Source organism: Sinocyclocheilus anshuiensis, unplaced genomic scaffold (assembly GCF_001515605.1).
Source record: "Sinocyclocheilus anshuiensis isolate Anshui unplaced genomic scaffold, SAMN03320099.WGS_v1.1 scaffold976, whole genome shotgun sequence".
In the NCBI taxonomy this organism is placed as follows: domain Eukaryota; kingdom Metazoa; phylum Chordata; class Actinopteri; order Cypriniformes; family Cyprinidae; genus Sinocyclocheilus; species Sinocyclocheilus anshuiensis.
This window is the reverse complement of record NW_015552538.1, coordinates 1,422,045-1,440,571: the sequence shown is the minus strand read 5'-3', so window position 1 is coordinate 1,440,571 and position 18,527 is coordinate 1,422,045. Positions and strand designations below refer to the sequence as shown.

General features: G+C 37.1%; 1 protein-coding gene across 1 annotated transcript in view; it reads left to right on the top strand.

Moving 5' to 3' along the window:
• The window catches only part of LOC107663867 (immunoglobulin superfamily member 3-like), a 148,017-nt gene that overhangs the window by 24,736 nt on the left and 104,754 nt on the right, over positions 1–18,527 (top strand). The window contains exon 2 of the mRNA XM_016454237.1: positions 7,704–8,084. Coding sequence (XP_016309723.1) covers positions 7,704–8,084 — 381 coding nt within the window. The remainder of the gene's footprint in view (positions 1–7,703; positions 8,085–18,527) is intronic.

Here is an 18,527-nt window from a genome sequence, read left to right as displayed (position 1 = left end):
TGCAAATCTTCCCACATAGTGACGTAGACATGTGGGGGCGTGTTTGAACGAGGCGTTTTAGGAGGGCTTGGACGAGTCTTAACTTTTATAGAGAATATCTCTTTGGGCTTGAGACTTTAGTCTTTGCAACTTTAGGGTTCTTATCTATTCACGAACAGCTTGTAACACTCCAAAGAGAAAGGAAAACTTGAAATTGGGACGTAGAGCCAGACCATCCACTGTGCCTACAATGCTTTGTTTCTGTGGTCTTCCCTTTAAGAACTGGTCAGACAGAAAGGCGCCGTGTTTTCTGTCGTACAGTGGTTCTTGTTTGCCCATCTAAAGAAAGACTTTCTTACTTGCCTGGCAGACAGCACTCCAGAAATGTATCAAATTGTGAAAACCATCCCACAATGCACCAGTACGCGATTAGAATGAGGTCTAAAACGACTTGCATTCCTTAGGGCCCCCTTTTCGAGTCGTGCTTATTGCATTTAATTCATTTAAATAATATCAACAGGGCTGTTGGAGTTTATGGGGAGATTTTGTCTCATCTTAGGAGCCTTGAGCAGTGATGTTTCTGAAATGATGTCACACTCAGAATGCAAATCCCGTTAAACTGTGCTTTTGCAAAAAAACAGAGTAAAAAAAACTTAAATTCAAGATATAAAATGGATTTATGAGCTCAAGGAAAAAAAAAAAGTATCCCGAGACTGAGGGTCTGACAAAACAGCACAATGAAAGCGCTGGAGGGGGGGGGAATAAAGATGGAGTAGCTTTGCATATATTGTAAATATGGCTCTACACACACAGAAATGAATGTCTTCTATTTCATATCGTTTTTTCGACTGGCTGGGTGCAGCTCGGTGTATGAGGCCATTCATTTTTCATTTAAATAGCCTTTCCGGGCATGTACGCTACTGCTCGGAGGCACAAGTCCATTGACTGCCAGTGTGATGGAAGTGAATGGGAGACTGTCAGAAAGAGGCCAGCATTCATTAACTTAAAAAATGCTACTATGGTGATTTATTGATGAAGTGAATTGTGCCTAAAGAAACACCGTTTGTCCTAATGTCTCACTTTCACTTTATTTTTCTGCTAGGATGCATTTTTGCCCCCCTCAGTGCCCGCAACCAGCTGTTGCACAAATTACATCCATGGTCTACAGGCAACGTGTTTTCCGACTGTTCTTTGGTCCTACAGTCTTCTGATTCACAGACATTTTACCTCCTTTGGTTCTTTATGAAGCTCTGTGTACCTTCCTGTATTTCCTGCTGGCCTGTTCTGTTCTCTACCCTAGAAACCATGCAGCCGGTCTCCCCCTCAGGATTTTACATGTTATATCTTTTTCTCCAGACTCTACATCTATGACCCTCTCGCACACCATGCTGTCCATAGATTACCTCTCTGAATATAGCTTTGTCTCCTATTTTGAGCCTAACCATGCATTCTTATCAGAGATTGTTCTTATCTGCGGCTGATGCAATGCTGTTTTCCAAAAGAAGGCATCTTAGAAGGCATCTCGTAATTACACTGCATAGCTTTCACCTTGGGATCACACCTATGATGCTTTAAAATAATATTGGAACAGAGCCTTAAGGCTAATAAGTATAATTATAAAGATATAGTTTTGAAAGTATTTCTAAATTAAAAAATAGCAGAGTCCACACCACAACTATAATGGTAACAGCACAGAGGAAATATATCAAAGATATCATATGCTGCGCATGCTTATAATAAACAGAACATTATTGTGCTTGGTGTGGATGCTAATATAGTTATTGTTATTTTCTTCGTGTGAACGGGCCTTTAGTACGGTAGCCCGGTAGCGCTTTGGACTAATTTCGTTGTTGTGTGTTAATTTCGTTGCGTTGCAGTTTGTTTCCATTGTATTGTGCTAATTTCGTTGTGTTGTGGCTTGTTTTCGTTGCGTAGTGGCTTGTTTCCGTTGTGTTGTGCTAATTTCATTGTGTTGTGGCTTGTTTCTGTTGTGTTGCATCTTGTTTCCGCTGTGTTGTGCTAATTTCGTTGCGGTACAACATGTTTCAGTCGTGTTGTTCTAATTTCTTTGCGTTGCATCTGGTTTCCACTGTGTTGTGCTATTTTTTTTGTCTTGCGGCATGTTTCCGTTGTGTTGCAACTTGTTTCTGTTGTTTTGTGCTAATTTCATTGTGTTGCATCTTGTTTGCACTGTGTTGTGATAATTTTGTTGCGTTGCATTTTGTTTCCACTGTGTTGTGCTAATTTTGTTGCGTTGCGGCTTGTTTCCATTGTGTTTTAGAGATTTCGTTGTGTTGTGCACTACTGGGCCACTGTACTTTAGTCTTACCACAACCCACTCAACAAAGCAACAAGACCAGGATTCTCCTCCTCTGACATCCCCATTAGGGTTGGGCGATGTCTACCAAATTGGTGTCGGACGATGTATACAGTGAAACATTGAGATGGCGGCAGCTTGCCGGGGGGGGGTGGTCTGTTAATCTGTATTCAGAAAGTCACACAAAACAAATAACGCGTACTAACAAATAATGCGAACCACTAACATGGTTAGCCGCTAACAGTTGCTTGTTACTTTCACACTACTTTAAAAAAGGTAAACAGTACAAACTAAAACTAAGGCATAAATCAAAATAATAGTAATAAAATAATAATAATACCTAAGCATTGCATTCATGTCGTGCAAATTAACTTGCAAGTTTCAGCCTAACTAAAGCTCAAGCATGACATAAGCCTTTACTGTCTTCTTGGAAGGCTTTGTGGCTTTTGTGAGAGTGATAGAAATTAATCTGTTCCAATTAGTTTAAATTTATTTTTACATTTTATGGGCATTTTTACCTTTATAAAGCCTTTTTTTCTAAAAGTGTTCATCATCTTTTGAGTCCAATTCTTACATTTAATCAGTCAATTAGAATAAAAGACATATGGGCTGTTACCAAACAAATGATATCAGTATCAAGGTGAAAACTGGCACTCTTCGTGTGATATTGACTAACTTTCTTTCTGTGGTATTTTTATGCACAATGGCGTTTAGTCTTTCACAAAACATAGCTAACGTAGGGCCATTATAACTAGCCACCATATAGATTTACGGTCTTAAATATGTCCAGCGCTTTTTTTTTTAAAAGTCTGGTCCCTGTTTTTATACAGTCTATGGTCTGGTCCAGCGTTTATCGGGTTGCGCGTCAGTAATAATGGTCCGTGGGGAAACATGGTGTTCCATGTGTAGTTACAGTAAATGGACTAAACGAAGCCTCGAGGCAAATGATTTGCCTCGATGATTTTTTGTATTCGAGTTACTCGAGGTATTCGAGGAATCGTTTCAGCCCTATACATTACAGTACATTAAATTTCACTTACCACATAAACAGAGTACGGAGAGCTGACTGAGGACGATGACGAATGATTTGCAGATCCTGAGCACCACTGACAAGCATCTAATCTTGTCAAATGTATAAGAACTGCCGCTCTAGTAAACACAGAACACGTGTGATCGCGAATCTCGAAAGTGAAATAAAAAGCGATCGTGCATTCAGAAGCAGTTTTAATGCCTCGCATATTAATAGTTTAATAGGCATTAAACTAATCTGATGCCCACAATTTATATACAGTATAATTACCTAATGATATAACTGCGAGAGAAAGTATTGAAATATATATTTTCCTCCAATCTCGTGTTTATTCTATATGTGATCCATATTTAATGCTGCAGAGCTGATGGCAGGCCAGAGCTGGTTATTCTGGGGAAGTCTTCTGTGACCCACATGGAAACACTACTTTCATCAGCCGAGCTCAAAAAGAGGAATGAGCCTGACATGAATGTTCCAGTTAAATATCTCCGAAATGTCTCTGGATTTAATGTGTCATATGAAATCTTCATCCTGCTGGTTCATGGTCTAGCAGGCTGTCGCTTTCATCCGTTGAATGACTGGGCTTAAACGCTGGCCTGTCACTCCAGGTGTGCCAGAATTGCAAAATGGACCCCGCCACACTTAAGAATCGAAACCTGGTTTGATCACATTTCATAACCACATACTGTACTGTAAAGACTTTTTTCTTTGAAATGATGAGACTGCATTGTTTACTAGTGAACATAATGACTCTGTGGAGTCTTTTTTTTTTTAGAATGTGAGTCCTGCAAATCAATCTAACAGATGTATGAACTCAAACTTGGAGTGCATGGTGAGCCATGTAACAGTCAGTACTCTTGCAGTGGTCTGTGCTGACAGGTAAAGTCTGGTTTTCAGGGGAAATGTCTCCCAGCCAGTCTTTGAGTCTCAGACTTCTGAACAGTGGCTCTGAGGACTTTGGCACAGTGAAGCGAACCTTCAGCTGACAGACCAGGGGTCACATCTTCAATAAGGAAGATGGTTGAAATGAGAATACCAAAAGTGGGGGTGACACAGATATGAAGTGCAAAGAAGGGTGAATTTTTAAGGGTCTGTGGGGATGTAAAGAAGAAAGAGACTTGGAAGAGTGTTAGTTTGGTGCTAGCATTAGACTTAAAGGTACAGAATGCCTATGGACAGTTAACTGACTGTCTGATGTTGGTTACTACAAGGGAAAAAAAAACATTTGAACTTTTGGACATTTGGACAAACTGGTCAGTGATTGGTTGGTTGCTATGCAGCTTATGAAGGTTTTTGTACTGTAATTCCACCAGGAAACAGAGACGAAACAAAGGTGCCAGGATAATATATACTTCTGGTCAAAAGATATACACTTCTGTAACTCTTAAAACAAAGCAAAATAAACATGCTTCAAAATATCTTTCTTATAATAACTAAATGCCTCAAATAAAATTCCTAGTATTTTATATTTATAAAAGAAATGAAAAGCATTAAATTTCCAAATGTGACAGTAAAGACCTTTATAACGTTAGAAATTATTTCTATTTCAAATAAATGCTGTTCTTTTGAACTTTCTATTCATCAAAAATCATGATTTTCACAAAACATTAAGCAGCACAGCACAACTGTTTTTAACATTCATAATAATAATAAATGCTTCTTGAGCACAAAATCATCATATTAGATATTATTATTAGATGAATGATTAGCAGATCATTCATGTGACACTGGAGTACTGCTGAAAATTCAGCTTTGCCATCACAGGAATAAATTATATTTAAAATATATTACATACACAGAAAACAATTATTTTAAATTGTGATATTTCATAATATTACTATTTTACTATTTTAATCAAATAAAATCAATACCAATTTAATCAAATATTCAGCCTTGGTCAGAATAAGAGATGTCTTTCAAAAATATTTAAAAAATCTTACGTCTGTGAAATATTGATTGTATTTTATAATTTAATACAGTAGTTTTAAGTGTCATAATATTGGTAGTACTGCAGATAATAATAATAATTTAAAAAACTTCATAAGTAAGTTTATCATCCCCATTTGTACATAATCTTCAATTACTTTATATGTCATCAAGGAGGTCATCAGACTGCCCATCTTTATAGTCAGTTATTGACTCAAAATATGCCTCAATGTGGTCCAGACCTCATGCCTTACTAGTTTGGCTCTATTGTTGAGCTATAATTCTGACTGAATAGAGAACAATTTACTGCACATGAAAGTGTTTATGGGGAGCCAGGTTGGCAGAGCATAAACATGGGTTTCCTACAGAGCCGGATGTCATGGGGGGAGAGAGAAATGCAGGGCATGACAAACATCAGATCACCTTGGGAAGTGTAAATTCCCATGTGCACAGTTGTGCCATAGTGCAGCACAGTCAAGATAACCCAGCTGTCTGCTGCCGTTCTATAGAGCCGTTTACTGACATAGCACTAAGATGCTGTTTCAGTGGTGTTTTTTGGAGTGTCTGTGGGCAGCTGGCATGAGGAAAGCACAGGCGTGTGTGGGCGTACAGGGGTTACGAGAGGGAAGGAAACAGATAAAATAAGTGATAAAAGCCACTTTCAGTTCACTACGGGATGGCCCAGAGATGCAGATGCGTGTGCATATTTAGAAGTAATTAAATCACTGACATCTCTTCTGAGGCGTGGGGAGCGTTCACCCACACACGCTCACTCATTGTCACAGATCCACACCAGACGGGATGTGCTAGCAGATGGGCTGCGTCTTTTTTTCTGTTACAGATTGGACAATGACATCCGAGGAATGACTTTCTCCCTGTTCTCTCAACTCCAAATGTTCACACTTGTCTTCCTTTATCCTACGTTTTTGTCAAACTCGGACAGGCTAGGGTGACGTTAGTGTATTGGTTAACATCTTTCATTCTGTACAGAACTCTCATTATTCTCACAGAGGAGGTGTTGTGGCTGTCTCAGAGATGCAGATGCTGTAAAACTTCTGAAAGTAAAAAATAATGCCACTTGTGTGTCCCATGGTGGCTTGAGAGAATCAAATAGTAAATAGATACTTTTACACTGTAATAAAAATCCTGTAAAATTCACGGTTCACCTTAAAATTCACATTTAAATTTTCACATTGTAGGTTATTTTTACAAAAGAGGTTAAATTTATCAGTGTAATAAATATATGTATCAACAAATAAATTTCTCTATAATAATGATAAAAAAATGTAAGTGTTTAAACTGTCAGAGGCTGTTTATTTGCCTACTGTATGTACAGTAGGTGTTTATGTGTCTATGTTAATTAATAATAACTAATATGGTTAATAATAATAAAGTATTATATTACGATTACAATTATTATTGTTCTTATATTTAAATATTTCTACATGATTTATAGGTAGATAATGCCTTTTAACAGAGTCATTGAGCAAAAGTAAATTTTCCAGATATATTCTCCAAATATTCAAGAATATAAACAAAGTATACTATAATTTTACAGGAAAATAGCAACTTTATACACACACAGAGATTTTCACACATGAAACCCATTAAATTGCACTAAAATTGCCAGATTTACCTTTTATAGTGAATGTTCCACATCTGCTATTCACATTTTGCTAGCATTCACTCATCTGCACCGAAATGCTGTTAAAATTTTATAATGTGATTTGTCTTCGGTCCTGTGTATTGCTTGTTTCCGAAGGAGGCTAGTTTTTTTTTTTTTTCCATAAATAAGACAATCTTTAGTTTCAGTAATCAGTCGATTAATTTCTTCATCTGCTCGCATGGAGAGAAGATTTTCCATTTCAAAACCTGTCCAATTTGACAGCATTATTTTCCACATAATTTCCCAATCCAAACATACACTTAATTTAGGTCTTAGGTCTGTTTAGTCACATCTCTTGCTAAGTGGGCTTATTTTTATATATAAGACCTGAGCTGAGTGTGTTTACATAAACTACTCATTATGATTTGCTGGCACTTTGACCTTTATTTGTGTTTTAATTGTAGTATTTATGACAGTATACATTTTTTTATTGCAGCAGACACGCGGTGTGTGTTTCTTGAAAGGTGATTCTATTGTGTTTACTGTATAATGGGCCTCTTGGCTGAAGGCCACTTGATTTCTTAAAGAGCCGATGGTTCTTCACATGCTGCAAACTCCACACGCACACAAACACACAAATTTCAAGCACTCGAAAGCTTGAAGGTTTTCTTATCAGACAGGAGTGGACATTTTATCAAGATCATAACTAGATTATTGAGAAATACCTTTTGACTGGTTATGATGCTTCACTTGATTAAAAAAAACAATTTTAAGTCAAAAATTAAAATATTGAGATGTTTATATTGAATATACTCACATTTTGACCCATTCTGTCTTTCTTACAGTGGTCTCATGCTCGGCCCAGCGGCAGGTCACAGTTCAGCCGGGGCCCTTGATCCGAACGGAAGGCTCTCACATCACCATCTGGTGTAACGTGACCGGCTACAAGGAAGGGGTCGAGCAAGACTTTGAATGGTCCATGTACCTTTACACCGCTCCCGATCGAGAGATCCGTATCGTGAGCACGTCCCAGCACAACTACGCCTACGCCTTGTACGCCCAGCGTGTCAACAGCAAGGAGATCTACATCGAGAGGCTGAGCAGAGACTCTGTCCTGCTGCACATCACCAAGCTGCAGGCCACCGACCAGGGCATGTACGAGTGCTACACTCCCAACACCGACAGCCGCTACCTGGGCTCCTACAGCGCCCGTACCAACCTCACCGGTGAGCCCCCTCCGAACTCTCACTTAACCCTGATTTATAATATAGTATGCTTCCTAGAGCACTGTGTTTTTGCATTCATGAGCCTTATTCAAACTGGACAGCTTTTCCCGCAGGAGGCTGGGTAAATGCGTGTTTCACAGATGTACTTTGTGATTTTATTCTCATCTGAATCAAACACATCTGTGATTTTCTTTCACAACCTCGGTGCAAATTACAGAGAAAATGACATACTGTTTTTCAGATAACTCTGGGGTCCTCTGAGAAATCAAATTCCATCCGGATAGTAATGTCTGTGATTTGTGGGATATTATTATAATTTTTTCCTCCTCACAACTTCTAATTTTTTTGACCTTTCATTAAAAGCCATAACTAAAGCTGTCAGTCAGCACAAGTAGAAAGTTATAGTTACAGTATTGTCCCTGGATTTAGACCTTTTTCACCAGTTATAAAATGGTTGGTGGTTCTAGCACTAGTGACAGCCCATCCAATTTAAAAAGAGAATTAAATCAATAAAGATTAAAAAGAGAATTAAATTAATCAGAGACAACCAAGTCCTGTCTGAATCTGTACACGAAACGTCAGGCATCTTATGTTAATAATAGGGATGCACAATATATTGGAATATATTAAAATGTATTCAATATATATAATCTTGGTAGAATTATTCATAACCATTTACCCTATTTTTACATTTACCATCATCTAACTTTTTAATGTTTGAAAACTCCTGTTAGATCTTTAGAAAAACTCAAAATGAATATAAATTGTTTTTATACTGTACGTTGTAATGTTGTGATATTTAAATTCACTTCTAGCATTTTAAAATGACTAATTTTTGTTTTTGTTTCTAATTTATTTAGGCAAAATTGTGTAAATTGTTAAATTGGAAATGAAGATGATTATCAGCTTATCTGTGTCAGCCAGAATTGTAATATTTGTGCATCACAATTAATAACTGTGACTAAAAACATATTTACTCTGAATAGTACTACTGATTTATTATAGTCTTTGAAACAGGTTTTAGAGTTTTCCCAAGCAATTCTAGCAATGTAGTTTTGGATTTGCTTGGATAGTCACTTTTGAGATCTTTTTTTAAATTACATTTTGAAATGCAGCTTTTTTTGGAGCCTTCAGCCTGAATCCTCTCCAACTCATCATTGCTCATGTTAATGGATCTACGCTAATTGGTGAACTTTTAATGCCTGAGTGGATTTATGCTGCACAAATCAGTCACTGTTCTGGTGGAGTAATAGAGAATCTACCTGACAGAATGCCAGTCCATCTGTGTGCCAGCCCACCCTATTATTAAGTAGGGCACAGGCTTGTAATGCTGCCTTGCCACCTGCCACCATGATATCAGTATCAATAGTCCTCTTAATTGCAATTGTAATTAAACTTTATCCTTCCAGCTCTGCTCACACACACATACCGCTGATGTCTCATCTATTTGATAGCACAGTCACATGGGCTTATCAGTGACCGTAACTTATTACAAAAAGCTAATTGTTAACAGTTCGGCTGTTGATTGTGACTAACCGTGAGGGCTGAGTTGTCAACGCCAGGCGTTGCTGCATAGGCTCACATGCACCGCATGTCTTGAGAGGCTGCACAAATGGACATGTGGACCAGCAGGAACAGTTTTAATATGGGATCGGTGAGTCATGAGTCGTGTTTGGTGTGGGTTAGGGAGCATCACACTGAGAGCCACCTGTTTAAGGACAGGCATGTTGCTCAACGCCCCATTCTGAGATCCCTGTCCCTCTTTAAACATACCATCATTCTTCCTGCTGTCTCTACATGCTAACAGATTTTCAGTCTTAAAAATATTTCATGAATCCAGTCCCAGATGACTGGTTTAAAAAAGTACCCTGTACGCTGAATTGAGTTCAGTTACTGTCTTTGAGATGCTAATGCTAGTAATAAAATACATTTATACTGTTCCATGTGAGTTACTCTCCCTAATGCTGCAGGATTTCATATTCTTAATGAAATGCGGTGTTGATCTAAATTGAATCCCTTCTCTTAGAACAGGGTGAAACAGAACTGTTAGCAGTTGTTGTTTTGTTTTAGAGACACAAACAGTGTTTGTGTGTGTCAGGGTGCTGTGACCTTTGCATCTGATCTTTTCTCACATCATGAAATTCCCACAGTGCACCAGGATTTGCTCTAAAACCTCCTTCAAACCTTTATGTCTCTATCAGGCAAGCTTATGCTTGAAAGACAAGCTAAGGCCAGAAGTAAAATGTGGCTAAATTCAATAGCTCTGGCAAATACAGATAGCAACGGGTATATTCCAAAATATAGTGAGCTGCTTTCCACAAATGAAAAGAGAGACCTGATTAATGATCACAAATAAGTTTTACATTAGCACACGTTGCTAAGCTAACAAAGCAATACACTTTTAAGTGTAAGCGTAGTTCATATCACACATATATCGGGGTTAAATGGTCACGTTTAAATGCAATTAAACTGCAGAATGTGCTAATGCTATACTGAGGTTAAGATTAGGGTGTTGGTTATGGTAAGGGGTTAGTATTTGTTTTAGCACCGTGTAAGCAGTCAGCACTGTGATGACCAATGAAATCTTTAGAACTGACTGTAGGTCGGGGATTGTGCTTGCCTAACTAGTTTGGGGGGAAAAAAGTGAAATAGTCCAATTTAAAAGATGAACTGCATACACTAGTGCACCAGTATTTCAATAGAATGTTTTTTAAGTGTTTGAAACCGTTTAAAAAGAGTTTTTTTTATTTTTGCTAGTCTGTTTGGTGCTGTTAGTTCCTACTTACTTCCCTTGTAATATTGGACTATTTTACCCAATATTTGTGTGCTGTGTGCTTTTTTTTTTTGTAGTGCGGCTGGGATTCCAAAATTGGCCAAAACGAGACATCTAACAGAGCATAATTTTGCTACCCACTGCCTTAGCTTAGGAGTGCCTAAAAATACTGTTAGCAGCTCACTAGCATTTGGAACAAAGCCACTGAAAAGATACAGCATATGTCTGACCTTCAGGGATTTTCTAGTCATTGACAGGAATAAGTCGACTAATCAAAAATGTCAGCCATGCTCTATGTTAGTAGGTTTCTGTATGATTCCACAGACTGTAGTGGAGCTGTTTGTGTGTGCGTGTTTAAGCTAAGCTAACAGCTGAAGCATGTGATGATTGAAGTTGTGGAAGCTAGTCAGGACAAATGTAATGCTATATATACATCCTTGCCCTGTGTAATAATTAGTATGTGTGTTTTCATGGATTAATGAATGATCAGTATGCTTCATAAGTGGGTTAGGAATGTGCGAGCTGAATATAGGCCATGACTGGGCTGCTCTCAGCTGCTGACAGGAGTAATGGCTGTGCTCATTACTGTGGCCTGTATTTTTAGGCAGTGTACATGAGGTGAGGGGAGGAAGCACATATACTAACTGGAGCCTCTGTGTGTCTCTAACCTCTTAACCTATTTCCCCGCGGCCTTGCTCATATTACAGGACAACCCTTGCATGCTTTTCAATTCCTCACCGCCTGGCAGCTGCATGCGTGCTGTCATCGAAAATCACCCAGCCCTCTCTTTCCACCTCTCTTTCTCAGTTATGTTTTTTTTTCCTTAATTCGTTCTGTACTCACAGTTAAAGTCAGTTTATATACATAGCTGCAGGCAGTTCTGGGTAAATATCAGTATTCCTGTCAAGAACATGTGCAGATTGTATTTCATCCCAAAATCAAAATAACAAAATAATTATACAGTGCTTCACAGGCAGTTCATAAAAATATATATTTTGTTTTTAAATGAAGCTTTCTCACCTAATTATTATTATTGTGTCTTATTCTCATTATAAAAATTAAAAAAAATTAATTAAATTTTAGACATTTATTAAAATACAAAGAAATAATATAAAAAAAAAAAAAGATGTACAAGAAATATATATATATATATATATATATATATATATATATATACATACATACATGCATGCATACATACAGTATTTCTTGTACTGTCTAAAATTGAATTTTTATTATAGTATTGTGGTTTATTTACTTACTTAAATCCTTTCCAAATGCAAAATCATTGCCAAATCCATAACCCACAAAATTGGTACTAATTCAAAAATGTGTAATAATTCAGACTTCCAGTGTTGTACAAATTTATTTATTTATCTATTTTTTAAAGAATGAAAATCACTGAGAGTAATAGAGATTTTCCCCTATGAAATTTAAAAGCTAAGCTAATGAGAAATTTGTGGGTAAATGTGTGTAATGATCAAAAATACATATTTTAATGTTATAAAAAAATGGGCTTAATTGTCTGAATACAAAATAAAACTTTATTTTTTTCTTTGCTTCTGGGACGAAATGCAACCAAAGCATGTTTCTGTGAGATTCACCCTTCTAGTGTTGTCAGTTGTATCTCTGTGAAATGTGCAGTCTTTTTACCTCTTCTCCGTTTGTGTTCTGTCCTTTAAAAGCTTTGTCCCTGTATAGTCTCTGATGTTTATTGTGCTTGGCTATATCTGGTGTTTTGCATGATGGAATGATGAAATAAGACGATAGAGTTCAGTTCTCCTGAATAAACGGCCATTTCTATGCGTTCCCTTGGCGGCTTGCTGTTTCTGACGGCAGTGGGCAAAAAGGAAGCTCTGCTCACTCCTGCCAAAGAAAAATGGTTCAAGCAAACGGGCGAAACATCCTCTTTTAATCTGCTTCACTCATCTGTAATGATTTATTTAACAGAAGATTTAGAGTTTTGTAGTTGTACATTTCAAATGGTTTCTTCTCTTCTCTAGCTTGGTGCTTTTTTCAACCCCTGTCCCCAGTGATGCAACTCTGTTCAAACATGAGCGATACAATCACTGCTGGGTGTTTGGCACTGTGTTGTTTTTGTTTTGGGTATAATTTATTTATGTATTTGTTAGTTGCAACATTTTATGGCTTTGAGCTTTCAGGCTGAAATCCTCTTCCTCCGACACTTTACTAAACTAGGCTGCATTTACTCTGTCAACCAATTTAGTGTATTTTTCCCCACGGTTATCTGGCACAGACCAGATTTGGTTACAAAAATGCTTTTTTTGTGGACCAGTTTCATATGTTATTCTCAATCCAATGCACATCCAGTATCTAAACACTCCTATCTGATACTCATTTCACAATTTCCTCTATTTAATATCCACTGTAATAGATTTTGAGGTCTAGTAGTTTTAAACCTTCAAGATGTTAAGCAGTTGTGAAATGTCAAGCATGTTTTTTGCAGCAAGGAGATATATTTTTTAAGATGAAAATAAATTAGTATTAACCAATTAAAAGTGTGAAAGCACCGCAAGTCACTCTTATGAAGTTTTACAGTGCACTCAAGGCTGGTTGTGTGCACATATTTTAACATAATTTGAAGGACATGAATGAGAATTCATTATTTCATTAAATTACTGTGCAGAATTGGCAAGAACAGAGTAATGAATGGTATGAGTAAGCATCTCCATAATTTCCAAAGGACAAAAGTGTGCAAAGAAAGGGCGTTTCTTAGTTTATTCAGAATAGCATGTATACATGAGTACTCAGAATAAATGAAGTCCTAATGAAGTCAAATTATTCTTCTCCTTTTCAGACTTAATTGAATTCCTGTGATGTTTTGTTGACCCTCTTAAGATATTTGAAAGAATGTACAGGTTAAGGTTGTATTTGATGGAGTGAAGTAAAACATTTAAGGACAGCTAGTACGTCTTGGCGTGTCATAAATATAAACACGGCTTTTACAGAAACAAAAGTTGTGTGTGCTTGTTTTAACCTTTCATTTTTGTATTTTGTGGTGTGGTCTTTGATCTTAGGCTACTATAGATCTCTTCTATTGAGTGTGTGTGTTTGTGTGTTAAAACAGGTTATCTTCATGTGGGAAGGATTTGGGTTCATTTTGTCATTCAGTGACATTGAGCTTACACACACACACGCGCACACATTTACGTACTGTAGATTAATTGAAAGTTCCCATTTGAAATCTGTTGTCTTCAATTAAACCAATTATAATCGAATTGAAATGCTTTTTTTTGTCTCTAAAGGGAAATTTGTCTTGGACTACACCGGGCTGTGCACATGCATAATATATTATCATCACAAATCTTACAAATGACAAATTAGAGAAATACACCATGATACAATGTAAAACATTTGTATGAATACAAATGGCTTTGGCATTTTTAAGATGTGGGTGAAGCTATTATTCTCTTGTCAAGTCAAGTCACCTTTATTTATGTAGCACTTTATACAATACTGATTGTTTGAAAGCAGCTTCATAGTAGTAAACAAGGGGGGAAAAAACAAATCAGTGATGCAAACTTCATCATATATGAGGCAAATCCGAATTCGCTGTAAAGCAGCTCTAAAAAGACAGTAGTGTCGTTATTCAACTGGAGTCAGTTTAGTGTTGGTTCAGTTTAATAACTGTGCAAGTTAATCAATTATAAAACAAGTTCAATTCAGCTATAAGCAGCCCTACAGAAATAATGGAGTCGTTATTCAGCTCGAGTCAGTATTGATGCATTTCAATGACAGTGTCTGTGTTGCAAAGCTCATCAAAAAATATTCTAGAATGCCCCCAAAAGAGATTTGTACTAACTTCTGTGAAGATTTTCAGCTGTTTAACCCCCAGTAGGTTTGAAGCACGCAGATTGTAACTGCAGACAGCTGGACTGTATCTGAGACTCATTTGCTGGAGAGCAGAGCTGATATGCATGTAGGGTGTTACATTCCTCTGAAGTTTCCACTGGGTGTGCATGCCAACATATCCCTCCTTATCTGCTCTCCTCTAAAGCCCAGATCAGCTGTCCTCCAAGACGGGTCCAGTCCTGAAGCATGTCTAAGCAAAGTTTGGATTTATACTAGTGTCTAAAGTTTAATTGGAAAACATTTCAAACACTTTGAATTTATGAGAAGGTTTCGAGAAAATGAAGATGTGGAGGACTAGAGATGAAGTGGAGAGAGAGCCAACTGAATGTCCTGACCCATGTGGTTACACATTTGATGGATATATCAGGCAGATTTCTGCATGTTTTTAATTTTTTAAATTAATTTGTTCCCTATTAAAATGTTCTCAAAGTAGTAAAACTAAATGTATATTATTCTTACATGGGTTTAAATTAAGTCTGACATGCAAAACAGTAATATAAATGAACAACTAAGACTGCCAGTAGGAAGGTAAATGCTACTCACAGAAATCTCATTTGAAAGCATTGTTAGCAATTATAACTTTTAATTTACCACAACCTTTAGTCCTATGACCTGAATTAATACTTAAATTAATTAGCATTCAATTATTAACTGTATTTTACCTTGGAGGAAAAGTAGGTTTTCTTACTGACGTTGTACATGTTCAATTGGGAATGAGGGATCATACATTTTAATCCACAGCATGGACTACTAAAATATTATTTTTTGGATGTATAAAGCTATCCATACTCGCAGATCCTTCATAGACATGCATCAAAAAAAGATAAAAATCTTGTGTGACTATATGGGAGAGTTTCTAAGGTAGAATTGCTCATAACATTTTAAGGTCATGGCTTAGTGAAGGGTCAGTTGTATTGCTCTTTCACGTGCTGTTGTTTTTTAAAACTGCAACGTATGCAGTTTCAGGGACAAGCAAGGTCTTATCCTCTCTAACCTGACGTAATTCAGGCCCCTGGCACCAGATCTCCTTAAACAACCTGAAATGTGAGTAAGGAGAGCAAAGAGAGAAAGCCAGAGAGAATAGAGTCAGTGGTGAGTCAGGCTGAAACCAGGATGTGAGCTGGAATCAGTAGCGTATCGTCTGAGGTGTGTCAGCTTCATGAAATGGGAGAAACTCTGTATACTTCACTACAATTTAAACAAGAATCATGGTCTCAGCACACCTGGACAGGCTGCAACATGATACATCTATAAAACACACTCACTTTACCCTGCAGGTTTCTGCCTGTAGTGATGAAAGGTACTGTAGAGATGAATCTGTGAACATTGTCATTAGTGCCTGGGAAATTTAGAGTGACAAACCACAAGAACAAGATGATCTTTCTTCTCTTGTCTGTCGTTATCTGTGTTTCCATATATGGCAATGTTTTGAGCCCTCATTGCCATCGCTGTAAACACTGGTGCTTTCACTGTAATCAGTGTTTTGGTGACCTTGAGAACAGTGTGGAGCTTTTCTCAACAAGTTACTGCCTCTGTGTCCTTAGTTTGTTTGCCTGTTTTAAACATTAGACATTCTGAATACTTTTTGGAAGCTACAGTTAATGTTACTCTTTAAGTTTGTTATAATACTGTAAACTTTTTTTTTTCCCAAATAGCCTATACAAAACCATTCAAATTTGTTTTACAGAGTTACAAAAGATTCTATTTCAAATAAATGCTGTTCTTTTAAAATTTCTATTCCAATAAAAAGGGTCACTGTTTCCACAAAAATGTTAAGCAGCATAACTTTTTAACCATTTCTTGTGTGGCATATTAGAATCATTTCTGAAGGATCATGTGGCAATGAAGACTGGAGTAATAGCTGCTGAAAATTCAGCTTTGCCATCACTGGAATAAATTACATTTTAAAATATATTAAAACATAAAACAGTTACTTCCTATTTAAACTGTTATAACGTAATTGTTATTTAAATTGTAATATTTTTTTAAATACTGTTTTTACTGTATTTCTGATCAAATAAATGCAGCCTTGGTCAGCATAACAATTTTTTTTTTCAAAAACATAAAAAATCTTATCAAACCCAAACTGTTTAACGTATTACTTTTTTGTTTATGTAAAGTGTTAAGTAGTTTCTGTTGAAGCCTGTTTCCTCCTCAAATTTAAAATTAAATTCAATTTAATTCAATTAATAATTAAAATTCTGGCAAATGTGACTCTATTATACTTTATATCTCACAATTGTACATTTTATCTAATAATTGCTATTTTATATCTCATATTCGACTCTTATATCTCAGTTGTAACTATATCTCCTACTTGCAACTATGTTCTGTAATTGCAAATAATTGTTCATTTTTTTTATATTTTCTTACAATGCAGCCATTTCTTTACATTTATCTCTAACTAATTTTAGTTCACAAATTTTTTTTTCTTTACTCTTAAGGGGAAACAGTCTAAAATAAACAAACTGAATTTTACAATTAATGATTGTCTTTAAACAGGTCCCACCATCTGCCATTGGTTGGAGTAGCATTAAGAAACATTACATTTCGTAAAAATTAGTGATATAACGTCATTTGCTTTAGTGGGACTTATAATATAACGTTACATGTAACATTCCCCAATGCTGGTTGCAAAAGGTGTCGTCAGCATGTGCAATACTAGAATCTGAAAGGTTTTGAAACATCACTTTCCCAGCTTCTCCCAGCATTGATCCAGGAGAGTGGGAGAAGATCTGGAGCTGAGCTTTCCAACCTACGCACCAGCCCTCTCAAGAAACACAGAAAACGACAGCCTGCACTTTATAGCATGTGTAGCAGGGAGCCCTCCACCCCCAATAATCACATGCTCACTGCTCCATATTACACCGAGGGTGATATTAAACCCTGAACCAGGCTATCAGTGCCTCTGAATGCCAGCATGTGCTGCGAGCACTCGTTTGAGCCGGCGATGAGAGACCTCCCCTCTCTTTATCATGGCAAAACACATGAACAAGTTGGGCAGCAGTGCCTGAGTCATAAAGAGCTATGGCGCTAGCCCTCTTCAAAGCTGTCAGCCAGCGTATTTTGACAGCTAGGGGAGTCCAGAGGGGTGTTAGCAATTTAGGAGCCGAGCTCCTGCTTTAAGAATTGTGCTAGCGTGAGTCAGAGGTTGCAGGCTGGTGTTTGGCTCGATACCTCATTAGTGTGTGAGGAACAGTGCGGTCTGGCCTGACTTTCAGAGAGAGCTGGACAGCAGCCTAAACCTCTGAGTGAAGCCATCACATAGGCTTGAGAAGTTCTTCAGATTAATGAAGTTCAAATGTCTAAACCTGCTGTGGTGTAAAGCTGAAGTGTGTAATTTCAGAGCCATTGAAATGCCAATATCGTCAAAACATCTGAATAGCAGTGAACGGTTTCAACTTTTTAATGCTACACATCTCCAAATATCCTGTTTTATATAACAAGGAGAGCAAGGAAGATGCTTCCAGCTTCCTGAGACGCATTCTCAGCAAAGATGAGATGAATTTAAAAAAAAATGTTGAGGATTGAGTTATGGACCTGCTGGGGAGGAAATTATTTTTTATGAGAATTTAGGCTATTGTGTGAATAATGTTCGATACAGTGAGATACATGTTTACTCCAGCAACATTCGGCATGATTCTCACAATGAATAAAATTGTCTAGAGGCATAGTTGTTACATTGTTACTTCGAGCCCAATTCTAATTTGAATAAGAAAGGAAAGTTGCCTCAAATAAGCATTTTAACGAGTACAGTGTTCTTTTTCTGACTACAAACTAAAAGACTCGGTTTTTGG